We start from the raw sequence: 12,310 nt of genomic DNA, 5'->3' as shown, positions 1-12,310 counted from the left end.
CTTTTTTTTTTTTTTTTTTGTATCGGGGATTGAACTTGGGTCCTCGCGCTTTACGAAGCAGGCAGTGGAACCACTGAGCTAAATCCCTGCCATGCAAGTCCTTTTGTGCCTCTGCCTGCCGGAAGCTGAACTGTTGGTCACTCTAGGTCCTTCCTGAGAACCCTGGGGTGCCATGCGAGACAAACTGCCAAAGTAAGGGGATGGGGCAGCCTCGAAGGTGGGGTAAGGGAGCCTCCTGTTCCCTGCAGCTCCTGGGAGCGGGCAGGCATGGGGCCACGTCAGAAGGTCCAGGACACGCCCACAGCCTGTCGCGTAGGGTGCCCTTGTGGGCATCTGCGCAGACACCAAGGGACCCAGCTGCTTCGTGTTCTTGCTGTACTCAGCCCTCTACTGCGGGCAGGACCAGCCCTCCTCCGTCTGGATGTGAGGGAGGGGCTGGGCACTTCGGGGATAGAAATAAGGCTGTGCAGAAGAACAGCGTCCACAGGGAGTCTGGAGGCACAGTCTGCCTCCCCTGGTTCCCTGTGGGCCTGATCTGGGGAAATTGGCCAGGCCAAAGACAGTGCAGAAGCACGTCGCGTGCCCCATCCCTGCCCTGGGGGCGCCACAAAACCAGCGGGCAGGGACTGAGTTTAGGACAGGACTCGCAGGAGAGGTGAGGAGGACAGAAGGGAACCTGACTGTCAGGCCCGCTCCTCTCCGTGTCTGCCTCTCACACCGGTGTTCTCAAGCCCCTTGCGTGTTTCTAACATGAGGAAACCACCTCGAACAGAGCAGGCTTGGGCTCTGAGCTCATCTTCCCTATGCCTATGCCCATCTCTGTGAGTGGCAGGGAACCCTGGGGTCCACATCCAGCCTGGGCCAGGCCCTGCAGGACGAGCACAGGCAGCGGACGCTCGTCCTGTGAGCGGCCAGCCTGGGTCGCGCTGTCCCCTGGGGCAGAGCCACACGTACGCTCTTGGGAAGGAAAGCCAAGGTGTGGGGGCAGGGGTCCCAGCTGAGGGCAGCAAGCCTCTGCTCCGCCTCCTCCTGCCCACTTCCTTTCTCTTCCTCAGCGTCTCTCTCCTGGCGCATGCCACACGCGCTTGGGCCCCTGGAGTCGGAGGGTGCCCGTGGGCCCAGGGACCTCCCGCCACAGCCGCAGCACAGGTGGTACGTCTGCTGGCCAGCTCTCCTCGCCTGTCTCCCCTTTCTGCCACCTCCGTACCTGACCCCAGCTGTGTCCCCTGACCAGAGCCTCTCTCGCTGCCCCCTCCCACTGTGGGCTCCGCCTCTTGCCAGCTCACTGAAGGGAGGGAGCCATCGTCGTGGCGGGGCCAGGTCCCTGTGCCCTCTGCTCGTCACTGGGGAGGCGGGCTGGGGGTGCTAGTTGTCCCCCAGGAGCCCCGGAGCCTCTAGGCGTCTGTGGCCCCCAAAGCGGCGGCTCACCTGACGCCCATCTTGCAGTCCATCACGCAGGGCGCGTCGAAGTCGGCCAGCAGGTCGTCCATCTGGTTGTAGCGCTCCCCATCCTTTACCACATCCCCGTGGTAGGCGGGCACGAAGGGCCGCAGGACATCCGCCATCAGCCGGTCCAGGCAGCGCTGCTCTGCCTCACAGTGCTTCTTCAGGATCCGGCCATTGGCGGCGGCCTTGAAGCTCCCTGCACGGCAGGCAGAGGGAGGAGGCTTTGGTGCCCAGCCCCCCAGTCTGACCCACCACCCAGCCTCCTTGGCGGGGCACCTGGGCCTCCCTGGCTGAGCCGTGCCTGAAGAGGTGTCCAGGGCCTGGCTGTGGACTGCACTCTGAGGGGAGCATGTCTGAGTCCCCTCCCTGACTTGGAGGCCAACCTAGCACCCGTGGCCCCCACTCTGCATCCAAGGACAGCAGCACACTGGCACCCGGACAGTGTGGGAAAGCTGTCCTCCCCTCGGCACTGCTGCTGGCTTCCCTGCCCCATCTGGGCCCTGCTTCTCTGGCAACATGGGTGGCTCCTGGTCTCAGCAGAATGGGTCAGGGCAGGGGACAGAGAGAGCTTGGACTTGGGCACCGGAGGAAGCTCTCCTCCAGGACCACACCCTGATGTCCAGCCACGTGTCTCATTTAAGTGAGATGTCAGACTCTGTGCTGGCCTGGTAACAACCTATAGGCCAGTGAAGACAGGAAGGCCAGGCCCATGAGCAGCCCCTGGCTCGTTCCCCAGAGGCCACACATGCCAGAGGGTCTCCACACATGGGGCAGGTGACTCTGGAGACTCTGGATGCCCCCCTCCCCGTGGCTGGTGGGTGACCTGAGCACCAGGCAGCCCCAGCTCCCGAGCCGTCACCCGGAGGCTCTCGCTGTCCTGCAGCTGTCGGTGACTTGCCTGCATCTTCCACCAGCGGCAAGCTCCTTCGGGCAGAGACTACGTCTGCATTAATGCTGTAACCCTAGGACCTTGGCAACGCAGGTTACAGGAGGTGCTCGGGGAGGCGGCAAGCTTTGCCTCTTTGTCCAGGGTGACAAATGGTGGGCAAGCTAAAGACTGATGACTTCGTCTGTTTTACTGAGTAAAATTGGAAGAGAGCTTGAGAGAGAAAGAAAAAGATTGAAAGCGGGAGAGACCGAGGACAGAGGGAGGGAGGAGGTATGTGGTGCAGCCCAGCTCTGGAAAGGTCACACGCACATCTGCAGGGCCACGTGAAGGCCACATCTCACAAGTGGCCGCAGCCTCAGACTGGACACCCGGAGAGAAGCCGTTCTGATGCCTCGCTGCTGGGAGCATGGTCTGGACCACTCTTCCCGCTCTCCAAGTGCCTCCCCGAGAACCAGCCCTGCACCGGCCGTCCAGGAGCATCCGGACTACCTGCATGTCCCGCCAGCTGGATCCAGGGATACTTCTTCTTGAAGGACATGACAAAGGGAGACCAGTGCACCATGTTTTTTATTTTCCTCCATGATTTGCTCTGGAAACAAGCAAACGAAAGCTCTAGTTAGAAAGACTGCCACAAGGCCGCCACCACTTTCTGGGCAGGATGAACTCTGAGCACAGCAGCTCACTGTTGGCGGCCACTGGACCGGAGCTACCCAGCCCACAGTGCCACCAGAGTCTGCGTGGCACACGGCACAGCTGCTTTGTCCCGCTTGACAAAGAGGTTGAGCAAATGCGTGGGAGGACAAGGCTGGCAGGCGCTGGTGGGTGACAGAGGGCAAAGCTCTCCCAATCTCGTGCTCCCTCCCGGGCGGTGGAACCGAAAAGACCTCCTCCGAGCTGAGAGCAGCAGTCCCTGTGAGGGAGACGTGGCCACAAACACCCCCTGCCTTAAGGGGGTGTCAGAGGAGAACCTCCCGTCCGAGGCCTCGGGACAGCAGGATGAGCTAGCAGCCCACAGCTCATCTTCTCTTCCTTACGTCGAACCGCCAGGCCTGCCAGCGCTTGGATGAACGTTTGAGGAACAGAAAGAACTAGGATTTGCTGAGCACCTTCTATTTTGTTTGCACCATCAGTACACAACAGTTATTATTATTTGCATTTGGCCCTGAGCATCCAAGACAGAAGCAGAAAGCTGGGATTCAAATCCTCATCTACATCATCCCAGCACTGTGAGAGGCTGAGGCTATAGGACTGCAAGTTTGAGCCCAGCCTGGACAACTAAAGACAGAAAGACCCTGTTTCAAAATACAAATAAAAACATCTGGGGTTTAGCTTACTGCAAAGGAAAGAATTACCCCCACTAAAAAGTAAATAAATAAACCTTAATTTACAGAACTACTTATTTAAAAAAAAAAAATCCTTCCCTCCTCTCCCTGCAGCAAAAACCATTTCCATAGAAAAAGAATGCCCTTGAGTTATTTTAGTAAGAACAGGACTGGGAGGTGGCCACAAGCGCCACCCCCCTCCAGCCTCCCAGCACCAAGGGAGGAGGAAGAGCAGGAAACAAGTTCTGGAGCCCAGGGACAGCAGGACCAGGAGATGCTGAGCCAGAGAGAAGCCACCAGGGTGGCTGAGGAGCAGCTGCAAGAGTCCTGCAGGAGAGGGAGGGGACGAGGGGTCCTGGTGTGACCGGGTGCTCAGCAAACGGGACTCTCCACTCCCCACCCGGGGCACCCAATCCTGCACAGCAGAGACAGAAAAGTCTGCACAGGCGGGTGACAGCAGCCCTCTGTCATTTCTGTTTGTCAAGACTCAGCGCCCGTCATCCAGTTTCCAAGCAACATCTATTTAAAGAGGAGGGTTCTTCCCTGCTCACTGGGTGGCAGCTCTCATCCCATCCTGAACCGCCTGTTCCCCTTGCCTCAGTGAGGGTTGCACAGCGCTGAGGCTGCTGTCAGGGCCTGGGCCAGGGAACAGGCCAAGGATGGAGCACACAAGCGACTCTCACCGTCCTGCCCGGCCCAGAGGAATGGTCTCGGAGACCACAGCACCCACCCCAAGGGCCACCTGCTCCTGGTAGACACTGCCTTCTGGGCATGGGTGAGGCTGGTGAGTGGATGGTCTTCCCTCCAGGGCTCAATAAGGGAGCCACAGGCCTCAGAAGCAGACTCAGGCCTCTCATCCTGAGCAGAAGGTGCCAGGGTGAGGGCAGAGGAGCCTTGTAACAGGGTGGAATTTTACCCTGTATTGCACTCAGCCTGGCTCTCGGGAGAGTGAACAGCAGCTCAATCCACTGCATCGCCATCTGAATCAGACCACAGGCCCAGGCCCCAGCTTCTCCAGCGGAGCGGTAGGCAACACAAAAGCAGCCTCCACAGGCCCAAGATGTGGTGGCAGAGGTGCCTGGATTCCTCCTGATTTTACTGCCCTGCTCCTGCACAGGAGTGCCCAGAGGCTCCACACATGACTGCTCCCTTCCGGGCCCTGGGCCCGTGGTCCTCCTGTGTCCATCTGAGGCTGTGAGCCAGCTGCCAGCCCTCGTGGAGGATACTGAGTGCAGCACAAGCAGACTCGGTCTGAGGATCCAAGGAATGGCCTGGTGGCCCTCCTAAGTCTGCTGAGCACTCAGGCAGGGGACTCATGCTGACTGGCACGGCTTCTGTCACTCCCCAGGAGATGGGGGTTCACTTCAGCAAACACAGGGCCAATGTGTGGATTCCCTTACCACTTGCTATGTGACAGGCACTGGGCCAGGGGTATACGACCTTGTTCTGACCTTCACAACAAATTATGGTAGTTAAGAGTGTGTTCTCCATTTTGCTGATGAAGGACCAGGCTCAACGAGTCCCTTCCTGTTCTGCTGAGAGTAGGCACCAGCTCACACCGGGACCCTCCCATCAACTCACCAACACCCGTGCCTAACAGCAGCTAGGTACAGGGTTCCTTCCAGCCCTGAGACAGCGTGTGAGGGGCAGGAGACAGGAGGTTGGGCAGGAAGAACAAAAGGAGGATCCTCCAAGGCAGCTTCCTGGGGCACCCAGGGTGCTAGCACAGGAGAAGTCTTCCAGCTGTTCTTTTAGCAGAGGAGCCCAGAGCCTTGGAAGAAACTACTACCAAAATCCTAAAGACACCTCACCGGCTCTGGATGGAATTCAGAATTGTGATGGTCAAGGGATCTCAACAGGCAGGAAAAGCCCTGCAAAGCCGCTGTGACAATTGGGCAGGAAGAGGGCACAAGGAGAGCTGGAGACTCACGTGGACAAAGCTGCTGGTGCATTCTGTGGCCAATGGTTAAACCAGCCAATGCCCAGGCAGGGGTCTTCCAGGAGGTCTTGAATTTAAGAGCTTAGATTGATGCTACCAAGCTCTGAGAATTAATACCCTTGTGGTTCAACAAGCCTGGCCTGGCTTTGCTGGGTGCTCACCCTCAGGTAGACAGTGCCTTCTGGGGACATTTGTCACCCAGCTTGTCGTAGCCCTGAGCTTGTGATGAAAGACACAGGGTCCCACAGTAACTCCGCGCGGTACAGTTCTCACTCAGATACGTCTGCAGAGAAAGCATCAGAGACCCGCTTGGGATGGGGTTGGGGACCTAGCTCAGAGGTGAAGTGCCTGCCTAGGGGGCACACTCCTCAGTATGAAGAAAAAGGTCCTGCTCCAGAGCACTTTTGTCCCTTGCACATGACTCGAAGTTACTAAAATATCTGGAGAGCAATTTGTAGTGGCAGAAAAGAAACTAACAAAACCCCAACCTTCCTCATGCTTGAGATGACAGGTGGGAAGGGGGAGTCTGAGAACCAGGCCACACACTGCAGGCCCGTCCTGTAGCATGGCGCCACCCTGGCTGCAGAGCCTGGGAGGAAACCGTCCGCTTGGGACGCTGGGACATGGCCATCTCTGGCCTTTTCCTCTTTTCCCTTTCCCAAGAATTTGTTTCAAGAGCAAACGTGACTCCGCTAGCTAGAGGCTAGTGTCACAGTGGGTGCTGCACTGCTCAGACCCATACTGTGGCCCTTCCTGGGCCTGCCTGGGGCCTGGAGAGTGCAGGGTGGAAAGTGCCCACATCCAGTGGGTGCCTGAGCCCAGGCTGAGCTCACAGGCATGGCAGGGAAGCCTGGGCAGAGTCTGGGCTATGTCTAGAGCACATGCCTTGGCCAGGCCTCTTCTCCCATGGGGCACCCCAGGCTTGCTGCAGGGAAACACTGCCCGAAACAAGGAAGAGGGCTCCCTGATGCCTGGCATGTCTCCCACAGAGAGATCAAAGGTGGGGTGGTAAGGAGTGGGAGGGGAGAAGGCAGGGGTGCAGGGCATCGGCTGTGGGACAGAGGGGGCTTCACGCCACCCCACTTACAAATGGCTTTTGCTGCCATTAGGGTTGGCTACATATGTTCCAAAATGAGTAAGAGGGGCCTCTTGTCCAAAATGCAGCAGATGTCCAGGTGGGAAGGGCAGGGCCCTCCTCACCTTGCTGTGACAGCACCAGTCTCATGGGCACCCAGGACGCTGGCCCTGTGTTTGGTGGTGGCAGAGAACGGACCCAAGACTCCCAGGAATGGAGGGAGAGGGTTTGAGGCTGTATGCGTCTGTGATCTTGGGTGTCAGAGCTCCCTCCCAGCCAGCTGGGCCCATAGGCTGAGCCATGTTTCCTGCAGGCTTCCAGGAGGAGGGAGACCAGACCCAGCAGGCTTGAGCACCTGCAGGTGGGACCTGGGTGAAAGCACTGGGAGAAAGGCGCAGGTCCAGGTGGGCAGGCGCCTGCTCATTTCCCCAGGCTCCATGCTCCTGTCTTGTCAGCCTAGTCCAGAGAAGCAGGCCTGGAGGCCGTGGCTCACAGCCCTAGGCCGTCAGGCAGTCCTCCTCACCCTTGACCCGCCCACAGTGAAAGCCCTCTGCCTGGGCTGGTGGTCCGCTACAGGCTGCACAAGGAGGCAGAGCACAACTCAGTCCAGGATTTAAACAGAACCTTCACTCCGCCTCCTCCGCACGGCTGGGTGCTCATCTGGGCACAGGGCACCCTGGGTGGTAGCCTGACGAGGGGGCTCCACATACCGCAGGAGGCAGGCAGACCTTACCATCACTTTGGTTTCAATGTCTGTGTATTTTTTCCAAGGTACAGTGGTCTGGCTGAGGCCAAGCAGAACTGGATGAGCTCACTGTGCGATCCATTGCCTGCAGAGCTTCCCCATGCTCACAGCTCAGAATGTGGGGTGGATCCCCAAGCCCTGGGGCCCAGGTGACACAGCCAGTTCCCTCTGGCTTGGGTCAGTGAGCTGCAGAACAGACAGCGGAGTCCAAAGATCCTGTTCCAAGCACTCGGGACTCTGCTGGGCACTGCCAAAGAGCAGGACTTGGGGAGCCCGCAGTGTGATGCTCCACAAATCTCACTTCCGATGTAGGTTTACACGCTCAGCCCCCTCCCGCTGACCTGTCCTCCAACTGGCTATCTATCCAGCATTTTCCCTTTTACTTAAACAGTCCCACAACTTGACAGCTTATTTTTATATAATTATAAGCAACCCCCATTTTTAAAGAGCATCAGGAAAAATAATAATCTCTGTAACCCGTGACTCTGAAAACTACCTCCAGACTGACTCTTACTATGTATGCACAAGGATGTGTGCGCATTAGGAAGCAATCACACGTCAAATCCTAGCATATTGATAGGTAGTATGCTAACAGCTCACGGACTCCTTACGGCACAGATGCAGTTATGTCCAATTTACAAATGATGAAATACGTTCAGAGATACCATGCAACTTGCCTGAGGTCACACAGCTTCCAGGTTCACTCCATTTAGTTCTGAGGGTTTTTAATTTAGCCAGCAGATGCCTGAGCCCTTGCCATCTATCCCATCCCTGGCTCTCTGCTCTTCCCCAGTTATAAAAGAGCCACACGTAAACAGCAAGCGCTGGGTCACCCTTCAGATGGCGGAGTTCCCCTTCGAGTGTTCCCAGGATGTGCTAGCCCTGGGCCAGCCCTTGGGGAGCCACAGTTAACAAAGCACTGAGGGTTTGTTCCCTGTGAAAGCTTCATTTCTGCTATTGCAAAAATTTGAGTGAAAGTCATTCAGGTTTCCATGTTTGGAAAAAAGACAGTTTTTTTCTCCCTTCTTTTGGTTTTTGAAGAAGAGCAGTTAAGAGTTTCCCTAGTGATCAGGATAGCCTTTTGGGGGGCTGTTCTCCCATCCACAGCCAACTGTCTCCCTGGCAGGCTGAGGTGGCAGTGACACAGACAGGTACAAGCCTGGGCAGGTAGGGCTGGCTCCACAGTTCCACCTGGACCCCTGTTTAGAACCCAGGCGGTGGCAGAAGCCAACCCTGCCACTGCCCAAGGAGCCGGGGTGGGCTTTCAAAACCAAGGTACCAAGGATTGGAAAAAGAAACCTGCAGGACTTGGCAGGGCAGGTAGCTTGGGCTAAAAATAAGTCTGGGTTTAAAACTAACCGCCTTCTCCTTTAACAAACAGGACACCCCCACCCCTGGCCGAGGGCACAGCCTGTGAAGACCTGGCTGAGGTCCAGGTCATTCCATGTTGGGGTGGTCTGCAGACTGCTTCAGAGCTGCTGACCAGCAGGGGGCCTCTCCTCACCTATCCCTGACCCCTCCTCAGCCCGTGCAGAGGGACAGTGGGAGGCTGCAGGGGAACAAAGTGCAGGCTGAGCAGCCCTTGCTGAAATGCTGGTGATCAGAAGTGTTTCGAAGACTGGGAGAGGCGCACATGCCCAGCAAGGAATCTGGGGATGAGACTCACATCTAAATGCGAAACTCTACTGTGTTTTGTATGTACCTTATACACACAATGGGAAGGGAATGTTATACAATGTGTTCTGTGCACTTGTGTTTTGACTGACCTACTACCAAAGGTCAGGTTTGGAATTTTCCACTTGCGGCATCACATGGACATTTAAAATGTTTTCAATGATTCTGAAGCATTTCAGACAGGACTTCTGGATGCAGGATGTGCCACAGTATCACCTCTTTAAAAACTGATGCAGGTCTGGGTGAAGAGAGTGAGGGCACTGAGTCCTTACCGGCCCCACAGGCCAGAGTCCCAGGCTGCTGCAGGAACCGAGACCCAGACTGTGTGTGCCAGGTGACCTCGCTGTCCTCTCTATGCCTGGCAGCTGCAGCAGCCAGGGCCGCTATGCTCCAGGGTAGTATGGAGTGAGTCGGGCCAGAAGCTGGAGCAGCTGACCCGGTGGGAGCCCCAATGCACCATGCAAGCCTGAGTGGCCTGGCTGTGGATGCTTGGCAGAGCCAGGAAAGTCCTGAGTGGCTGCCCAGCTGCCCCCTCCTGATTAGCTGAGTTCTTCCTGTCGCAAACCCAGACCCAGTTTGTAGGCCAAGGGCAGCACCAGGCTGGCGCCAGGGGTCCTACACTATGGCCATTCTCACGCCTCTACCACATCCAGAAGCCCTGCCTGTGGAGGCTGCGGAGGCCCGCTGGTGAGGGCAGGGCTGTCCCTGCAGTGTTCCCTACCCTGCTGCCCAGTGCTCCCCAACTCTTGAAGCGGGGGAAAAAAATCCATCAAGAATAACTTGGATCCTCACTCTCAGTGGCCTCTAAGATCCAGCAGGCAGGCTGTCTTCTTGTCCCGCACCTGCCTCCTGAGGGCTCTGCTCCACAGGTACTCCCTGTCCTCCCCTGGGTATCCACAGCCTTCCCCTCCCTCCAGCTGAACCCTCTGGGACCTGCCAGCTGGCACTGGTACTCTGTGAGGCCTCTTGGGCCACTCCAGATGCCCCGGTTCCCTACATCTCTGCTCTGGAGCACATGGTGACTCTTCTACGCCACGTCATGTCTCCCAGTGGTAGGAAGGCTCCTGGCGAGCTGGGAACCTGTTCTCAACTTTGTCTGCCCCACATGGGTCACCCAGTGGAAGTATAACTCCTGGCTAAGGAAGTTAATTCTACAGGTCCAACACAAAGGAAGAGCTCATCTACAAGAGGAAACACAACTGAATGGAGGCTCCTGCTGCCTTCTGCTACCTGCTCCCGCCTGGATTTTTCCAAAGATGTCCACAGGTAGTAAGAGGGCTGTGCTTGCACAGATTCCCACTGGGCCTGCCTGGATCCTTTCCATACCCTCCACTCCCCAGGAGAGTGGCAGCCACGCTGGCCAGGGAGCTGTGACAAAGGAGGCTTCAAAAGCTGTCTCTGACTCAGGATGGCCAACCGCACTCGCTGGCCTCCTCTCCCGTCCCTTGCTCTGCAATATCCTCACTGGCGGCTACCATGTGGGCCAGGATGCTGGGGCCACCAGCAAGGAAGGCTGTTCCACCACAGCCTCCTTGCTTCAGATCCGCCCTTCTGCCCTGTGCTCACCCTCCAGGAGCTGGCAGCAGAGGGGTCCAAAGTTTTGCCAAAGCAGGCTTTTTTTTGGTTACCCAAGAATCGAGGTATCCTTCACCCTAAATGTTCCGAACCTTCCCTACCAGGGAGGGCCCAACAGAAGCCCCATCTCTCGCTGGCAGGTCACAGAGCAGGCTCTTTCTTCCCTCCTCCACGCTCCCGCAGTCCACACTCTTAGGAACTAAAAATAATAAGAGGGTGAGGAGGAAAGAGGGGAGGCAAGGAAGCCACGGCCCACACAGGAAACGTCCTGCAGTCCAGCTGCAGGTCCACTGGAGGCCAGCACTGCCGCATACCAGGCCCTGCCCAGGCCTCAGAAGCTGCTGCAGGGCTGGGAGGAGAGACAACAGGCGGAAAAGGGGAGCTGCTGAGGGCCCAAGGGGCGGGGCCAGCTGCAGACTTCCTAGTGGATGAGCTCAGAGCGAGCAGAGCTCAGCCTTTCCTCTGGGAAAGGGTGCTGGGGCTCTCGCCAGTCACAGAGGCCACCCCTGCAGCATGCACCAGCCCCTCCCTCCCGTCCCCTCATCCACTGTCCACTCCTCCCTAGAGATTTTATTTTTACTTTGGTAAATGCAAAAAAAAAAAGCTAAATTACAAGAGGATGGAAATTTACCGAGGCTACTACTGGTTAGCAATTAATGCTGAAGTTTTAGGGGTGCTGTCCACCCAATTTTGGAGGGGCCCACCCCAAACATACCTCTGCAGGACAGTTCTGCTGGGGCAGAAAGTGCTGGGTCCTCCCTTCTCAGCTGGCAAGGAGTAGAGCACAGCTGGGCACGTGGGCTTTCCTGGACAGTCATGGCCCAGAACAGAGCCAGCCCGAGCAGCGCCAGCCTCGGTAATCTGATACGCTTCGGTGCATGTGGGTGCCCCCACCCATCGCAGAGGTGCTCTCCACGTCGCTCTGCACAAGATGGGACCACGGTGGCACAAACTAACATGCCCTAGTTCTGCAGTGAGTGAGCAGGCAGGCTGGCTCCAGGGTCCAAGCTCTGCACAGCTGCCTCATTTGTGAATGTTACAGCCAGACAAACTCAGGTTTAGAACCTGTTATTTTTGACCGGTAGTAGTATACAAGGTGCTAAATCTCTCTGGGCTTCAGTTCTGCTGCATCTGGGAAGTGGGGTCCCACCATCTTTCATGGCTCCTTTTAGAATGAAACAGAGCCTCATGTGCAAGGCCTGCTACAGAAAGAGCACCCAGCCTTCCGCTCTACTACTGGGCTCTGCACTCCACAGGGCAGAGGCCCTGGTGTGGCAAGAATGACAGGAGTCAGCTGTGGACACTCAGCATCAGGCCCCAATCACTCTTCCTCTACCTTACCCCACCACAGGGAGGGTCCTAACACTCCTGTTTCCTGAATTCCACAATGCCCAGGCGACACCCCAGAGAGGTGTGTGCAGACCATGGGCCACCTGGCACAGGGACCACCAGTGCTGACTCTGCTTCCTGTAGACCCCAGGGACCCAAGGCCTGCAATAAATAAGGAACTCTGCCTGCTCCCAGGGGGAAAGGACGCAGGCTTGCGGGTAGGAGAGGGGTGGGGAGCTCATGTGAAAACAGACTATTATCTAGGGGCCCGGGATTTAGTTCGGCAGTTCGGTGGCCTGCCTTGCAAGCGCAAGGG

The 12,310-nt window shown here is 57.2% G+C and overlaps 1 protein-coding gene across 1 annotated transcript in view; it reads right to left on the bottom strand.

Annotated features, from left to right (window-relative positions):
- Nucleotides 1-12,310, bottom strand: part of Itpkb (inositol-trisphosphate 3-kinase B) — a 109,231-nt gene that overhangs the window by 7,350 nt on the left and 89,571 nt on the right. The window contains exons 4-5 of the mRNA XM_010613233.1: nt 2,825-2,924; nt 1,429-1,642 (exon numbers count right to left, since the gene is read on the bottom strand). Of these exons, the coding sequence (XP_010611535.1) occupies nt 1,429-1,642; nt 2,825-2,924 (314 nt within the window). The remainder of the gene's footprint in view (nt 1-1,428; nt 1,643-2,824; nt 2,925-12,310) is intronic.

This window comes from Fukomys damarensis, unplaced genomic scaffold (assembly GCF_012274545.1).
Source record: "Fukomys damarensis isolate Sample0158 unplaced genomic scaffold, DMR_v1.0_HiC HiC_scaffold_11, whole genome shotgun sequence".
Taxonomy (NCBI): Eukaryota; Metazoa; Chordata; class Mammalia; order Rodentia; family Bathyergidae; genus Fukomys; species Fukomys damarensis.
The sequence above is the reverse complement of the archived record's forward strand: the minus strand, read 5'-3'. Positions and strand labels throughout refer to the sequence as shown.